At 39.3% G+C, this 18,399-nt stretch overlaps 1 protein-coding gene across 2 annotated transcripts in view; it reads right to left on the bottom strand.

Moving 5' to 3' along the window:
- mtfr1.S (mitochondrial fission regulator 1 S homeolog) overlaps positions 1–18,399 on the bottom strand; it is a 33,509-nt gene that overhangs the window by 11,211 nt on the left and 3,899 nt on the right. Inside the window, exons 2-4 of one of the 2 annotated variants that reach the window (XM_018268697.2) lie at positions 9,429–9,525; positions 4,166–4,311; positions 3,149–3,247 (exon numbers count right to left, since the gene is read on the bottom strand). In XM_018268697.2, the coding sequence (XP_018124186.1) occupies positions 3,149–3,247; positions 4,166–4,231 (165 nt within the window). In that variant the 5' untranslated portion in view covers positions 4,232–4,311; positions 9,429–9,525. 2 annotated transcript variants of the gene reach the window in all.

Raw genomic sequence — 18,399 nt, 5'->3', positions numbered from 1 at the left:
ACTTGGATAAATATCCACTTATATTGCCTTTTTTATAATTATTTTAGAAGGAAGAAAAATAAATGAAAACGAATAAAGCCACATAGTCTTCGCTATTTATTGTAGGGGTGCATTTGAGTGCCGTCTCCTATAGGACCTATTTTAAGCAAATAGTCCTTATTTTTAAAAATGAATCCCTTTTTCTCTGTAGTAATAAAACAGTAGCTTATACTAGATGTTGGTTAAGATGCAAGAATTCATACTGGTGGCAATACAATCCTGTTGGGGCTATTTAATCGATGTTTATATGATTTTTTAGTAGAATAAAGGTCCAGTAATCCAGTTACAGAAAGATCCCTCATCTGGAAAACCCCACCCAAATATTCTGGATAATAGATATAAACTCTGAGGCCAGAAACTCCACAAAGGGGTGAGTAAAAAAATAGGGGCATTTGCCAGGGGGGCCAGGTAAATTGGGGGGGGGGAGGGGGGGGTCTACCTAGGTTAGGGGGAGGGTTTTTTTTTATTACAGGTTGAATTCTCCTTTAAGGCAGTTCTTCCCTAAAATAATGTTCCCATGTGCGGGTCAGGAAAAAACCTGCACTCAACCCCAACCCACAACATATTGCCATTGTAGGACTCACACTAGACTCTTTTAGCTCTGTACTCTACTTTCTTGCGCACCTCTGGTTCTAAGACATGGAATGTTTGGGAGTAGTAGAGGAGTAACTTCCCTAGTCTGACCCACACCCAACACAAACCTGCAATGTTGGCCAAACGTGAACCCAAACCCACCCAACTGGCAGATCACTGTTCCCTGGTTTTTTAACTGGTTACCGGACATCAGAGGAGTATTATGATGCTTTTACTTGACTTGAGAAAAAGTACTGTGATTGTATCCCGAAACGCATAGGGCCGTTTGATCCCTGCAGAGCTTGTAATAAACATTTGTTCCCTCTTTAAGTGGAGTGCCCTCCATTCCTTTTGGCACAGTATGTGCTGCACATTGGCGAAACGCTTTTTCCTCTGGCTGATGGAGTGGCTAAATGAATTTAAACTGTTGAAAACTGAATACAGAAGAACTGTTTGCATTGCTCATATGTTGACCCAATGACATTCCCTATATGTATATATGCACACACTTTTGTCACTATAGTGCATCAGACATTATGACATAAAATATGCATTTATGATCCCTCCCCTTTTATCCACTGAGGAAGGGAGGAGAGACTCCCAAAACACAGTGAGGGCCCTCTATAATATCTGCTATACTGCTGCCTGGATTTTATAAACTGACAGCCTGGGCTGTTGTACATTACTATGGGATACACTCCTTCCTCTCTCTGCTAATAATCATACCCATGTGCAATATACACAAAGGCAGAGACAAACAAAATCCATATTACAGGTATCAGACCTGTTATCCAGAATGCTCGGACCTGAGGTTTTCGGGATAACGGACCTTTCCGTGATTTAGATCTTCAAACCTTAAATCTACTAGAAAATCATGTAAACATTAAATACACCCAATAGGCTTAGAGAGGAGTATTAATTATATCTTAGTTTGGATCAAGTACAAGGTACTGTTTTATTACTACAGAGAAAAAGGAAAAAGTTAATAAAACTTTGATTATTAGTATAAAATGGAGTCTATGGGAGATGGTCTTCCCGTAATTCGGAGTTTCTGGATAACAGGTTTCCGGATAACAGATCTTATTCCCTTACCCCGTGACACTACCCTTGTATGTATTTTTATTTTTTTACTGCTCTCAGTTCTTACAATAATGCCAAAAGAGGTGATTGAGGAAACCATCCTCGCTCTTTCCATACAGACAAGAAGGGTTTGTTTCTCTGTGTTCAGAAATGGAATTAGTTGGTATGTAGGACTGTGCCAGGTAATCACATCTGGTATCAGGAAATAGTGAAAGACAGGGCAAGAGCTCTATAAACATGACTGACACACAGCAGTGGGAAGGGATTAGAGGTGGGTAGTTACACAGTGTACATTACAGCTTTGGCCGAGTTTTCACTGCCAAATATAAATATTATGTGATGTTTGCTCAGAGGAGACAAAGCACAATACAATGAGAGACATTCCTTTATAATGGCAATGCCCTTGTTATAAAGAAGCCTGTTGTTTTCTATAAAGGTTTAGTTCTGCCTATTGACATGGGAAACATCATGGGGAATACACCTTTATTGAAATAAGGAAGAGTTTCTGGGTCAAGAAACAGTGAAATATATAAGTGAAATCACAGCCATTCTTTATCATAGCATGCAATGTGCAGACACTATACACCCATGTAAACTCTTTTGTTTTTTTTTTAATGCTCGCCTTTGTTTCACTGCACTGGGCTGCGTTTGTTTGTTGATGTGAATTCATTTTGTACAGATGCACAAAGAGATTATGGTTAGGATTTAATTGCACCCTTTATGTTCTATGGCAGCTCTCAATATTCCTCTTGCACCTTCACACCAGTACCCACAAGGCCAAATAAACTGCTCTTAGGGCAGAGACACACGCTGCAATTCGGGGAGACTAGTCGACCGGCGACAAATCTCCTCTTCTTGGGGCAACTAATCCCCCCGAACTGCCTTCCTGCGGGGCTGGAACGAAAACAGTCGGCGGGATGGCACTCGGAACACTTCGTTTTCCAAAGTTGCCTAACAAGGAAACTTCAAGCGGCTATGGAAAACGAAGTGCTCAGATTACCATCCCGCCTGCGATTTTCATTCTAGCCAGTGGGGAGGCAGTTCGCCGAAACTAGTCGCCCCGAAGAAGAGATTTGTTGCCGGGCGACTAGTCTCACCGAATTGCAGCGTGTGTCTCTTCCCTTAAATCCCTGTCACAATACAGAGAAGCACAAGCGATGATCATAATATTTTCCCTAGATGGCAGTAAAGTGGCCAGTATTTCAGCAATGCACATGGAGGCCTGAGTTCACTTTCAACCAGGGCACTAACTGAGCAAAAATACTGCTGGTATATCTGCAGCTTAGGAGTCAATTGTCCCTTGCATGTGTTCTGTCACTTTGATGGAGAAGTCAGACTGTAGACTCCAAGGATTCATGTGAACAACTGATTATTGGCTGGCACTGCAGAAAATTATATATATTAATAGGTGTGTGCTTGTTAGTTACATTAGGTAAGACATGTTTATCTCTGATACCTGGAAATGAACTCGTGGCGACTGAATGAGAGAAAGGTTTGAACCAATTTTCCGTACAATACTGCGGGAGGAGCCATAGGGTTTTCCTGACCAAAGTGCCTACAAAGATTTGAAAATAAAAGTATATTACAGACATGAAATAGAGGAAGTTTTCCAAATTCACAAATAGTATACGGACTTCATGCAATACAGGTCTTCTCCTGCATTTAGGAAAAGAAAAAGAATTCCCGGTGTAAGACCACCAAGTTTATAATCTCACCAGTAATAAGTGCTGTGTGGGTTCACATGCCCCAGACCTACAGCTCAAGGTGGAGGTATCCAACCAAATAGGAAAAGGCCGGTACTCACAGACAGACTTGTAAAAGAACGGAGAACTTGATTTAAGACCAAAAAGTAAATTAATACATAGCCTACTCGTTTCATGCATAGGCTGATTAAGTGCCAAGTGCACAAAAAGTATTAATCTGCTTTTTGGCCTGCAATAAAGTTATCAGTTCTTTTACAAGTCTGTCTGTGGGATCTGTTTGGTTTGACTTCTCCTGCATTTTCCAATATTTACAAATGGTTTAGCTCCAGAGATTTACATTGACTTCTACTCAAAGGTATTTTTTTTAAATGTTTTTGTCACCCGTGCTAAAGGATGGCACAGGCCACAAAAAGTGCCATGTGCCATCATCCTAAGGTTCATGTTGGCCAATCAATAATGATTATGCTGGAATCAAATGACTAGACAATTTGCAAATAAACCTCTCTATTTCTGTTTCCCCGTTCGAGCACTGGGGCCTTCTAACACTTCACTGCTGGGGAAGGAGAAAAAGCCTATTTGTAGCAGTTTCTGCAGAATTCAATGGAGTCTACAGAGCCTCTACCTGGATTTAGTGCCAGTTTTAAGAGTAAACCCAAAATCCTGGCTGGGATACCCCCACTGAAGCTGCAAGCTCTGCTGCCTGTGTCTATGGATCACACAAACAGGATCGATTGTTAGCTATTTACTTGGCAGACTAGAAGAGAACTTACCGATTCCATATTATTTGTGATTTGTTGTAGAACCATCCTAATGAAATGAATAAGCTTCTGTAGCATTGGATAATGTTAAATCTGTCCACACAAACCTCTGTATAAACATAACTGGTCTATTAGGCTTCTGATCTTCCATATTCAGGCTGTAAAGAAAAAATGTAAACCATTAGATTCACGAGCCGTATAAGGACGGAGGAAAATGAATGTAATGTTGTACATGACAAGAAGCAGAACTTCTCTACTTGATGGAACCACTTACACAGATAACATTTTCTATAGGGTCATATTTAGGATTGGAAAAAAATATTTCTATTCAGGGCAAACCGACAAATACTGCTCTTGGTTAACAAGGAAAAACATTCCTATGAATAAGGAAATAAGGAAAGATTTTCTATACTTAAAAACAACGCTAATATGAGAACTTATATAGCGCTAAGCTTATCATGTGGAGTTAGTGGAACATTTGTCAAGCTCTGGTTAGCGAATAACATCAACAGCAGCATCCACCATATTTTTTAGAGAGAAGGAGAAGTCAGAGCCAATTTAAACCCAATATTATGACTGGCCACCCAGGACAGTTTTTGTAACTTCACCTTAACAATTACAGGATTGAATATTAACAGCTTAAAAAGGTAAATAACATATAGTTAAAACTTTGCCCCACTAGAAATATGCTAATTACATATCTCACTCAATCTCTTCAAGAAAGTCCTTTTGGAGAACTAGAAGTCTACTCTAGTCATGGCACTTAAGCGACACTGCCTTAACCTTGAGCACTTTTGCCCTCAAATTTGTGCCTGTATGCTATCCACCCACTTAGACTGTAAGCTCCACTGGGCAGGGACCTCCTTCCTATTGTCTCTCTTAGATAGGGTTGCCACCTTTTCTGGAAAAAAAATACTGGCCTTCCAATAAATTTATGTTTTTTCCCATTGGGATCAACCATAATTTTTACTGGCCAGGCAAATCCCGGCCAGGTGGCAACCCTACTCTTACGGTTCAAAGCAGTGCCGGAGCTCGCACACCCTGCAGAATGAATGAGACGCCTGGTGCACAAGGGTAGAGGCTCCGCCACCTCACAATAAGGTACAACAAGAAAAAATCCGATGGCACACAGGGCTGCAGGAAATCTTCCAATTTTTATTTCAAAGCAGAGTGCAAATGCAACGTTTCAGGGAATAAAACCCCTTTGCTTGACAAAGGGGTTTTGCTTGACAAAGGGGTTTTATTCCCCAAAACGTTGCATTTGCACTCTGCTTTGAAATAAAAATTGGAAGATTTCCTGCAGCCCTATGTGCCATCAGATTTTTTCTTGTTGAACCCTACTCTTACCACGTGGTTCTTAAGCTCTGTGTATATACAGTATGTATTGTATTTATGATGTTTTTTGTCCTACCAGTTTGTACTTGATCTCTATGGTTGTACAAAAGCAGGTTCATAGCCTACTGGCCAAAGAGCCAACTATCTCACAGCTGTGACCAAGCCCAATTGACTGCTTTAAAATCTCAAATGAAACAAGCCCAGGACTAGAAAGTACAGAAGCAAAGCTCCAAATGTGAATGAATACCCTAAGCCAAGAAAACGAGTGATTTATCCCAAACTGACCAAATATTTTAATCTTAGTTGGAGGGTGATCAGCCCAGTCTGCCTGTGAAACATGACTTTATACATTTTTTAAATATTTTGTATATATGGAGGTGAACAGACAAGTCCTGCAACTTTCCAGTTCAGCGATGTTTGGGAGAAGAAAGCCCCAGTGACAGGCTGGCTAAAGCTAGACAAGGGAGCTGCTAGAACTGCAACAGGACACATACATGCAGATTCAGAGAAGCACTGGTGTAACTAGATTATACTGGGCCCGACAGCAAATACATTTTAATGCCCACAACATACCCAGAGGTTGTCCTGTTTTACCAATATATGTTGAAATTGCTCATTAATAAGGGCTTCATGGGGCCCCCTGAATTTCTTAGGGCCCCCCTGCAGCCTCAGGGTCTGCTTCCTCTGTAGTTATGCCCATGAAGAGACAAATTCCTTAGCTGAAGGAATCAAATGGACGGCAGATTTTGTAGGATGCAGTCGTATTGACAGATAGTATGGCGGTAGGGTCCATTATCCAGAAACCAGTTATCCAGAAGTCCATCTCCCATAGTCTACATTTTAATCATCTTTAAAAAAAAAATAATTCTCTGAAAAACAGAACCTTGTAGTTGATCCCAACTTAGATTTGGTGACAAAACAAGCCTAACTGGGTTTATTAAATGTTTAATTTTTTTAATTACATTTTTCTAAATTGCATAAAGATCCATTCTACGGAAAACCAAACATTCTGGATGACAGGTCCCATGCATGGGTCACAATATAATGGGACTGACAGAAGATCTGTTGTGCAAGATAAAGGAAAGAATTGCCATCAAACAAAACACTCCTGTGTAGAGGTCACAAGCAAGTGGAAGTTACCAATATTTAAGATAGGAACACATCTCTCTCAACTGAAACATGCAAATATCTTATTCTTTTCTTGTCATCACAGATATCACTTATCAGCAAGACAGATTTGCACAGATGTGTCTAACATAGTGTGAGGCTTCTAGGTCAATGGTAATGCCCCGAAAATCCTCAGCAGGTCTCCTGTCCCAACCTCTTGTAACTTGATTCCTACTACACGGATTATCACTTTGATTATTATTATGATGATTATTATTATGATTGTAACCTTTTAGCTATGATGTTACCTTTACATATGATGTACAGAAAGATATTCTGAGTCGATTTGCAATTGGTTTTCATTTTTTATTATTTGTGGTTTTTGAGTTATTTAGCTTTTTATTCAGCAGCTCTCCAGTTTGCAATTTCAGCAATCTGGTTGCTAGAGTCCACCTTACCCTATCAGCTATGAACTGATTTGAATACGACTGGAATATAAATAAGTGACTGGAATATAAATAGGTGAGGACCTTAAAGGGCATGTAAAGTCTAAAACAGAATAAAGCTAGAAATGCTGTATTTTGTATACTAAATATAAACACGAACTTACTGCACCACCTAATCAAACAAATAATTTATGCTTTCAAAGTTGGCTACAGGGGTTCACCATCTTGTAACTTTGATAAACATCTTTGCAAGACTAAGACTGTGCACATGCTCAGTGGGGTCTGGGCTGCTTAGGAATCGTCATAAACAAAGCTGCTTGAGTTCTGCATGGCTGGGAAGTAAGGCGGGGGCTCCCCCTGCTGTTCATAAGTATGATTGTTTCCCTGCTCAGCAGTTAGGGACCATCTGACAATTCCTATCCACAGCAGTAAATGAAGGGAGAATTTCACTGCATACAATCAGGTTTCTATAAAAACGGTACACATTTTTTAATTAAAGTATAGGTGATTAAAGTATATTGGAGATAGGTTTTTTTCATTAAAGCAAGTAAAAATGGGATTTTATTTTTTTGCCTTTACATGCCCTTTAAATAAAAGATGAGTAAAAGTAGCAAAAACAATAAGGGGTCGTTTACTACACATAAATACATGTGTAGTTTTCCTATATTTCTTAAAAATCTGATATTTATTAAGTGTAAAAACCACAAAAACATTGCCAATTAAAAGTTGTTGAGGTCCTACAGAAGTCAATGAGAGATGCTGATCTTATTGGACCATTCAGATACTTTAGTGCATTATTCAGCGTTGTTTTTTTTTCTTTTGTTTGTCCTTTTTATGATCGGATCTTTTAATGAATTCCATGACATTCTGGGTTTTTAGAGAAAGTGAGTTTAGTTGTGGTTTCAAAAACCTCAAAAAACACTAAAATCCAACCTTTAATAAATAAGTCTCTAAATGTGTAGCTTTACAGAACATTTGTTTTTTAGATTGGGGCCAGTGACCCCTATTTGGAAGCTAAAAAGTGAAGAAGAAAAATAAAAAAATAATAAAAAATTTGAAAAGTTGCTTAGAATTGGTCAGTCTATAACATGCTAAAAGTTAATGTAAAGGTGAACCAGCCCGTTAAAGACAGCTATTAGAGTTCACTTTGAGATACAGCTAATAAAGGTCACTGAACGACAGCTAATAGAGCTATAACTTATTCAAACAAGTGACAACTACCAGAGAAACAAACTGGCACATCAAGCAACAACCCTTGTGGCAATTGGCTAAATAAACTCATGTTGAAAAGAGTATCAGACATTCAGTCTTATTGCGGGCTTCCTTGTTCCAAACTGGATGAAAACAAGAGCAGAGAAAATAGAAGTAGCAAGGCAGGGAAGAGTCCTGCGCGGGTCCATTTTTTGGAACCCGTACCCAGCCCATACCCGCAACCTGGACCCGCATTCTTACCCGCTACCCAACCCGCAAGTACCTTATCTGCAACTCGGACCCGAGACCCACTGACCATCAAGAATCAGGAAGTGCTGTCATTGTAAACTGGAAGTGACATCATCTGAAGTAGGCATGATCAGAAAAAAGGAGTAAAAAAAAAAAATCGCTATTGAGAAGACCCGCGACCCGACCCGCAAACCCACAGAACCGCGTCTATACCCGGAACTTCCTCCCGCAACCTGCAGGTTTTTGCGAGTAACCTGCGGGTACCCGACCCGCTGCCGGACTCTAAGGTAGGGTGACAGGGCTGCCTCACAAGACTCTCACAGAGAAAGTGAAACACTCTCTTTATCACCTGAGCATCTGAGCCATAAAACAAAACTCTGAGCCTAAAGAATCTAAAATGGAATGTTAATAGGCACTTGCAGGCTTGTTAATAACCACGTCGCTGTATGAGAATCCAAAGCAATAAAGCACTTCTGAGAATCAGTACAGTAAGGGGATATTTAGGGCTCACTTATCAGCAATAAATGTCAACAACCAGGTCTCATACTGCAGACGTTTTTTGTTAGCTGAGCCAAAACAGAAACCTTAAAAGTCATGTGACTTTCAAGCACTGGCAGCTAAAACTAGCATTTTCTTCATGATCTTATTATTCGTTTTTAAAATTGAATATGCAAATGACGGCTAGATATTGGCTTTGTGTTTGTGTGAATAGTCTTGAGTTTTCAGTATTCAGCCAAAAACACACATTTTAAATCTGTTGAACACTTAGTGCAAGTGTCAGATGATCGATATTAGTTGCAGACAAAAAAGTTCTGGTAAAGTTCCCTCAAAGGCAATTCTAGGGTCTGACTCTGCATAGGGGGCCATACGGATCCAATAAACAAAGACCCATTATTCAAATTCTAGCATTAATATGAAAGTGGAAGCGAATATAAAGCTATGCATACCTTTGCTGAATCTAGGCACATACATCAGCAGCTCCACATTTTGGATCAATAAATCAGCAGCAGCTCCACGTGTTTCATCTGATAATGTTCAACACACCTACAAAAAAAATGAATAAAACATATGTTGTTTATAAGCAGCATTGATGCATTGAACCAATCAGAATAGATTTCTAAATTAAGTAACTAAAATGCAACTTGCAGACAGCAGAGGCCTTTTTGCACTCAATATTGACTCAATGTGCTACTGCAGGCCTGGTCATCTAGTCCCACCAGCACAAACTCCCCCAGCAGTTGCAGCCTATTTACAAACCTGTACAGACAAATCTGCAATTTGTGTTTTCAGGACTAGAAATATGGGAGCACCCACTCAGATATGCAGAGAAGAAATGCTCAGTACATGCAATAAACTGCACCCTTACACTTAATTTCACTAGGAAACATATGGAACATAAACCATACTAAATATTCTATATTATATTTAAAGAAAATAATTCCTCTTAAATTATTTCCTTTCCTAATTTCCTTCACTGTTTTTCAATGTGGTTTTTAAAAAACAGCTTTTAAAGTACCATATCTAGATAATTGCAAAAAAAAATAGGAGAGGAGCAGAGTGGCCCCATTATACGTTACAGTTTAGGTAGTTAACTATTGACCAAACAAATATTAAACATGTCAAGGTTGCAGCAGTCAGGAGGGACTGTTTTTTTCCCACTGGTATTCAGAGATGTTAAATGAAGCAGATACACAAGCACATAACTGAAATTATTGCATTTATACTTTATACTACTTTATTGGGGCCAGTGTCGGACTGGGGGTCCTAAGCCCACTGGGACTGTTACCTTGGAGGCCCCCACACAGTGTTGGACTGGGACACCAGGGGCCCACCCAAAAACCTTAGACCAGGGGCCCACGCTCAGTACTATTATTCTTCCTCATATTATAATCTATTAATCCATCTATTTATCCTCTTTGTTCTCATAGAAATTGGTAATGACCATGAAATAGGCCAAATGTTTAGAAGCAGGAGGGCCCACTGACAGCTTGCCCCACCGGGAGTTTTTCTGGTATCCCGGTGGGCCAGTCCGACACTGATTGGGGCTCTATGCATCAGGGCTAGAACTAAAGGTAGACACAACAGGCAGAAGCCCCAGCTGTATTATTGGAGTAGAGTCTCATTAACATGTCTGCACCCCTTTTTATATTCACAAGGCTCAGCTTGCCTCTTATGCACCCCCAGCAATTCTTCCATATTCTAATGGACTTACCACACCCTATATAGGATGTGTATCTCAGCATTGAAGAAGGTAGGGGATTTGATTGGTGGGTATGTTGTTATTATAAAACAGAGTGGAAGTGGAAAACAACAGGAGATAGAAGGGCCCCTGTAACACTATGATCAAGCACTGCTAAGCATGCATCTGATAGAGGAGCAACAAAAGCAGTGACAGCAAGGGGAGTTATACAATCACTTTGCAGCACAGAACATAGGAAAAGAGCAGTACCCTCGGTTTGTGTCCCTAATCCTATACCATACCTACCAACATTTGGAAAAATAGATAGAGGGACAAAAACATTAGTCACGGGTATCGCGGAGCAACATTGTTTTGGACCATGCCCCTTTTTATAGCTACACCTCCTAAATACCACAACCTTTTTACAAAATTTGGCAGGTTATGGAAAGTTTTTTTATTATTATTATGGAATGTACTATTTATTTAGCTAATGCTGAAACAATCTGTAGTGTATACAGGACTATACACATGTGCAGACTGAAGGGTTGCTCTGCAAGTCCATTCAGAATCACACAAGGGAATATTGTCCAGTTTGGTCTTTATTTGCCCCCAGTTTATATTTTGCTGTTCAGTATGATTTACTTTTTTTGGAAAATAAAAAACTATGCTTCACTAAAAAGACCGTTTCCAGTCCATTCCTGTGGGAATTCTTCAGCTTTTAGGATTAACCTGGCTTCTAATGCTCAAGTGACTAAACACAAAGAAGGCAGCTGATTAAGCCAGTCAGTAGAAGCCATCATTTACTGTAATGAAATTCACTCTCTAACTGAATAACATTTACTTCTATAAAGCGGTCTCTCTTTTAAGTGTACTGTTAAGATGGTAATTCAGACCCACCAATAATCAGAGCTTTACCAGGCATGAGTGAGGCCCTTTGTCCTTCTTATGCGGCTGGTCTACCCCCTGGTGCAGGCAAGCCATGCTGCTATTGGATGCTTGGTCATGGGGAGTTACAGGGGTGGTAAGTTTAATTATGTTATAGAATGTTCTAGCAACTTTTCAATTGGTCTTTTTAAATATTTGTTTTTTAATTATTTGCCTTCCGCTGCTGCATGTTTTCAAACAGGAATCGTTGACCCCGGCAGCCAAAAACGATTGCTTTATGAGGCTACAATTTTCATTTGTGGTCTTTCTATTCAGGCCTCTCCTATTCATGTTACAGTCTCTTAATCAAACTTCTGTGCGATTGCTAGGGTAAATAAGAACCTAGCAACAAGACTGCTGCTGTTGCTGAAATATCAAACTGAATGCTGAACAAAACCACAAAAAAACTGCAAATGATCTTGGAATATCAATTTTTACATCACCTTAAAAGGAGAAGGAAAGCCACGGAGGCATTTTATTGCCAATAGATTAGCTGCAATAGTGCAAGCTAGAATGTTATATTTATTCTGTAGAATGATTTACCATACCTGAGTAAAAAGCTCTAGAAACTCTCTGTTTGTTTAGAATAGGAGCTGCAGTATTAATGTGGTGTGACATCACTTCCTGCCTGAGTCTCTCCCTGCTCTGGGCTCAGATTACAGTAGAGATGGGAGGGGGGGGGGAGAGGAGCAAACTGAGCATGCTCTTGCCCAGGGCAATGAGGTTTAAGCTGAAGGCAGGAAGTCTGATACAGAAGCCCATGTGTACACAATCGAAGGAAAGAAATGCAGTGTTTCTTTTGACAGGGGACTCAGAGCAACATTACTTTTGGGGGTTTACTGGTATATTTAGATGGACCTTTCTGATAAGGTTTACTTAGTTTTAACCTTTCCTTCTCCTTTAAAGTTAATTTGAAGGTGAACTAGCCCTTTAAGCAAGCACTTGTACATGTTTGCTAAAAACAAATGGGGGAGGAGAGGATAAGGCATGACTACATTTACATTATTTAAAATTGTATTTAAAAATCAGGAACACTTCTATCAAATGTAAATAGCTAGGTATTTATATTGAATACAATCAGTTCAGCCCTTTACAGTTAGATGTTCCCCCTTTTTTTTTACATGATGTGTTGAGCCTAGAGAGCTCTGAGCTGCTGCAGGCACCCTATGTACAGTCATATGAAAAAGTTTGGGAACCCCTCTCAGCCTGCATAATAATTTACTCCACTTTCAACAAAAAAGATAACAGTAGTATGTCTTTCATTTCCCAGGAACATCTGAGTATTGGGGGGTTTTCTGAACAAAGAATTTTGGTGAAACAGTATTCAGTTGTATGAAATTAAATGTGAAAAATTTGGCTGTGCAAAAATGTGGGTAACCTTGTAATTTTGCTAATCTGAATGCATGTAACTGCTCAATACTGATTACTGGCAACACCAAATTGGTTGGATTAGCTCATTAAGCCTTGAACTTCATAGGCAGGTGTGTCCAATCATAAGAAAAGGTATTTAAGGTGGCCAATTGCAAGTTGTGCTTCTGTTTGACTCTCCTCTGAAGAGTGACAGCATGGGATCATCAAAGCAACTCTCAAAAGATCTGAAAACAAAGATTGTTCAGTATCATGGTTTAGGGGAAGGCGACAAAAAGCTATCTCAGAGGTTTAAACTGTCAGTTTCAACTGTAAGGAATGTAATCAGGAAATGGAAGGCCACAGGCACAGTTGCTGTAAAACCCAGGTCTGGCAGGCCAAGAAAAATACAGGAGCGGCATATGCGGAGGATTGTGAGAATGGTTACAGACAACCCAAAGATCACCTCCAAAGACCTGCAAGAACATCTTGCTGCACATGGTGTATCTGTACATCGCTCTACAATTTGCACAAAGAACATCTGTATGGCAGGGTGATGAGAAAGAAGCCCTTTCTGAACTCACACCACAAACAGAGTCGATTGTTGTATGAAAAAGCTCATTTAGACAAGCAACAGTCATTTTGGAACAAAGTGCTTTGGACTGAGTTATTTGGTCATAACAAAAAGCGATTTGCATAGCGAAAGAAGAATGCTGCATTCCAAGAAAAACACCCGCTACCTACTGTCACATTTGGTGGAGGTCCCATCATGCTGTGGGGCTGTGTGGCTAGTTCAGGGACTGGGGCCTTTGTTAAAGTCGACTTTTATATACAGTAAGGCGGGATTTAAGTAACACATTATTTCAGACATTGTCTTTTGTAGACCTACAAATAACAGCTGGAGGGCTGAACAGACACGAGCGGGTGCCTATTATATAGGCATAGAGATACATTGATGCATTCAAGTTCCTCTGAGATGTGTTAATAACATTATATTTTCCATAAATATATTATATTACAGCACAGGACAAATGTTCAACAATCCTGTTAAACTGCACCAGAATTCATCCAGCAGGCAGATATCAATATCAATGCTGGTCGCTGTCCCAAGTCTTTAGGGTTCGTAGTTGGACAGACATTGATTTTAAAGGTTTCCGTTAATATCTGCCACTATTACATCAAATCAGATTGAAACATTCTAAATAAATCGAATGTGATTAGAGTCCCTAAAACGGAACAATCAAAGTCAACTGATCCAGAATGAATTTTGATAAATCAGCCCTATACTGTGGAGATACCGAGAGCAATTTTAACCTGTACCAAACAGATATTGTGCTATTGCCTCTCATTATAAGGCATTGAGAACACTCTTTGTGCAGCAATTCCTACAGCTTCCCCTTATTTAGAATGTGGAGGAGCAGCATTCTTTCCTAGGCAAGCTTCCACTTTACTGTTTGCCACAGCACTGCTATAAATGTACTGAAAAGGCAAACAGGATTTTAAATTTAGCCCAAGTCCATCATCTCAAAAGCGCACGTACTCCATCGTACCAGGTACTACATGATCTGTGTAATTGCTACTCTGCTCCTTCCACACCTTTTGATTACTTTAATTAAGAATCATTCCTTATGCAACCAGGGATAAGCAACCTTGGCAGGGTTCCTCAGATATAGGCCCCAGTTTGCCTAAACCTGTTCTATACCAATGTCATATTAGGAAGCACTGGGTTGGGTAAGTAACATTGATAGTATAAGAGTTTATAGTCATCCTATTTGAGCTAGTGGACAATTGTGTTGCTATAGTATAATTAAATCTCTTTGATGAGAAATGATTATAACAATATCAAGTTCCAGTTGTACATAACAAAATACTTATGTATAATAAGGACAAATGTCACATGGATATTCAACTTAAGCAGCAGTCTCGGAAAGCTAGAGGTATAGCTGCAACATGTAATGGGAAAAAATCCTGGTTGGTCCAAGCCAATTAAAATGACTATACGCGCAACATTGGAAACCTATATTTATTTAATTTAGTTTCAGCAAAGTAGAGAAGCAGAGCAAGACTTGGGGGAAAATTCACTAAAGGGGGAATGTTTGCCAGCGAAGGCTCCGCCACACTTTGCATCACTTCGCCAGGCGTAAATTTGTTACCACTAACAACTAATAGTTACATCATTTAAAGACAATCCTGCTTTAAAATATGGAAAAACGTTTTTTTGTTTTTTTAGAACTTTTATGACTTTCCGGCATACAGGATATGATGTCACTGACATAAGATTGAGGAGGATGTAGCTTAGTTTTATCATTTCACCAGGTCTAAGTTGGCAAGGAAACTCTGGAGAAAGAGGTAACGCTCTGTAAAACTCGCACTGTAGTGAATTTGCAGAGTAACAATAGTTCACCTGAGCAAAAAATTCGTCAGTCGATAGGGCACCAAAATGTACTACCGGTACCTTTCGCTAGCGAATTCTCCTCTATGCTAGTTAGTAAATTTCTGCTCTCCCTGCAGATTGGATTTCTGGTAAATTTTCCCTAGCGACGGCCACTTCACCCTTTAGTAAATCTGCCCCATAGAGCCTAGAAGGACAGGGAGAGAAGAAACAGTGTTGGCATTCTGCTCGTGTAACTTTGGATGAGGTTTTCAACCTATTAATTTTCTGCAGTAAGGTTTCTGGCAAATCTGCATAATGGCTAACAAGTGCCAAATGGCCTTGGCACCACACATATGTGCATTTTCTGGGGACAAACGCTTCACGTTGCCATTGGCCCTTCTCACCGGAAATAAAGACTTTTTTCAATTACTTTCCATTTTTTATTATTTTAAAGTTTAATGTCCCTGTCTCTGGTGTTTTGATCTGGCAGCTCAATAATTTAGGTGCAGATTCTGAACTGTTACAATTTTGCAACATTTAGTTGATTTGATATCAGCATCTGTGGAATATTAGCAACAACTGTAGCAATTCTAACAGCTGCCTTTAATGAAACTCAGGGATTCTGCTCAGCAGCGACAAAAATCTGAAATGTATCAAGTTAGAACAGTTTACAGGGTCGGTGACCCCCCCAGCGTTGCTTTAGAAGGTGAAAAATAACACTTTAATATTAGAAAAAAACGGTCACACATAGAAAATAGTAAATAAATTGGAAAAAGTCTTTATGTCAGGTGAACAATCTGAAACTAACTGAACTGAAAAAAGTGTTGGAAGGTGAACAACCCCTTTAAATTACAGCCAGCAGGCATTATGTTGTATAACCCTGATACTAAGCATGGAATTTATGACCTGTATGAAAGGGTCAGGCCTTCAGAAACCTGTTCACTTCATTCATGTAACATAGTAACATAGTAAGTAAGGTTGAAAAAAGACACACGTCCATCAAGTTCAACCTTTTTTTTTTTTTAATCTGCCTAACTGCCAGTTGATCCAGGGGGAGGCAAAAAAACCCATCTGAAGCCTCACCAATTTGCCTCAGAGGGGGAAAAAATTCTTTCCTGACCCCAAAATGGCAATCGGACTAGTCCCTGGATCAACTTGTACTATGAGATATCTCCCATAACCCTGTATTCCCTCACTTGCTAAAAAGCTATGTATTATGAGAGATGACGTAGCACAAGTGAATAGTATAAAAGCATACAAATAAGTTACTTGGAAGGTCTAGGACTTCTCATGATATCCACATAATGAATATTATATGCATTATATTCACCTTGAATGTTGCATTTTGGAGGTCTATTACACAGAAAGAAATTAATAGAACAATAACTGTCATGAGGAAGAGAGCTAAGATTAGCTTAGAGTATAAGTAAGAACTCCAGAAACGTTCCAAGACATTAAAATTTGTACAGAATAGAGAGAGAGGTGGTAAGCCAGGGACTGTCAAATATATCAAGGGAATGAATGCAGAGGAGGAGAACCTTTTGCTGCAGTGACCCTTGCCTAGACCCAAAGCATACAGTGGGATATTCCTGAATGGCCAAGTCAGTCACCTGATCTGAACCCAATTGAGCTGCATTTCACATGTTGAAGACTAAACTTCGGACAGAAAAGCCCACAAACAGCATCTGAAAGCCACTGCAGTAAAGGCCTGGCAGAGCATTAAAAAGGAGGAAACCCAGAATATGGTGATGTCCATGAGTTCAAGACTTCAGGCTGTCATTGCCAGCAAAGGGTTTTCAACCAAGTATTAGAAATGAACATTTTATGTTCAGTTTTTTTTATTTGTCCAATTACTTTTGAGCCCCTAAAATGAAGTGATTGTGTTAAAAAAAAAAAAGGCTTTAGTTCCTCACATAAAGATTATGCAATCTTTTTGTTCAACCCACTGAATTAAAGCTGAAAGGCTGCAGTTCAACTGCATCTGAGTTGTTTCATTTAAAATTCATTGTGCTAGTGTACAGAACCAAAATAAGAAAAAAGTTGTCTCTGTCCAAAGATTTATGGGCCTAACTGTACATGGAAGAGCCTTCCTGCAGATGTTGTGAGGACAAACTCAGTAAAGAAATTAAATTAGGAATAGAATAAATATGAAGTTATTGTGATCATTATTATCATAAACATCTCAGAGCTAATAAAAACCATCAAGTGTTGAACATCACCATTTCTGCAACAGAGGCGATTGCAGATTTGTTAACTGGCAAAAAAAGAAAGAAAAAAAAAAGAAATATGAAATGGCAGATGTTTCAGCTGGAGACCAATTATTTCTCAAGAACAGATAAGAACCTGTTAATTCATATTTATTATAATCATGGGACCCACTAACCAGCATGTGGACTCTCAGCTCTCTCAACTTTCCTACAAAACATTTCTGCTCACTAACAGCCAAGCTTAGAAACAAATCTAACCATTACAACATACTTCTAACACAAAATTGCAAAAATGTGAAGACTTGGTGTAATTACAACATATAACTATTTAGCAGCTTTCTTATCTATTGTCTTAAAGCGGACACGTCACCCAATAAAATTATTTAAAATCCTATTTTATCCCATTAGTCAAGAAAAATTAACTTTAATTACACTATATAAATTATTTGAATCTTGTTTCCTTTAGTCTAGGAATTCATAATTATAGCAAGCAGGCAGGAGCCATGTTGTGGACACTGTTATTAAGACAAGCCTTGTATCATCTCAGAATCTTGTTTGTGCACCAGAATGGGGGACCCGATGTCCATCCCCATGCACTGGCTACACAAACAGTGAAGAGAACAGGGGAATGTGCGGAGAGCAGTGACATCTAGGAAGTGCTGAATGAAAAGTGAAAGTAATTGTCTGCCCACCTCTATGCCTAGGCATAGAGGAGGGGCAGACAATATTTGATTGACAGCTGAGATGTTTAAATAAGTTTACAACAGCTAAGAATGCTTAAATAAAAAATAGAAATTGGATTTCATGTTTAATTTGAAAAGGACTTTTATTATACAGATCTGGGTGACAGGTCCACTTTAAGCAACTATACTCCTTATACAGAGTGA

This window comes from Xenopus laevis, chromosome 6S, assembly GCF_017654675.1.
Source record: "Xenopus laevis strain J_2021 chromosome 6S, Xenopus_laevis_v10.1, whole genome shotgun sequence".
Classification (NCBI taxonomy): Eukaryota; Metazoa; Chordata; class Amphibia; order Anura; family Pipidae; genus Xenopus; species Xenopus laevis.
This window is presented reverse-complemented; position numbering and strand designations above follow the sequence as displayed.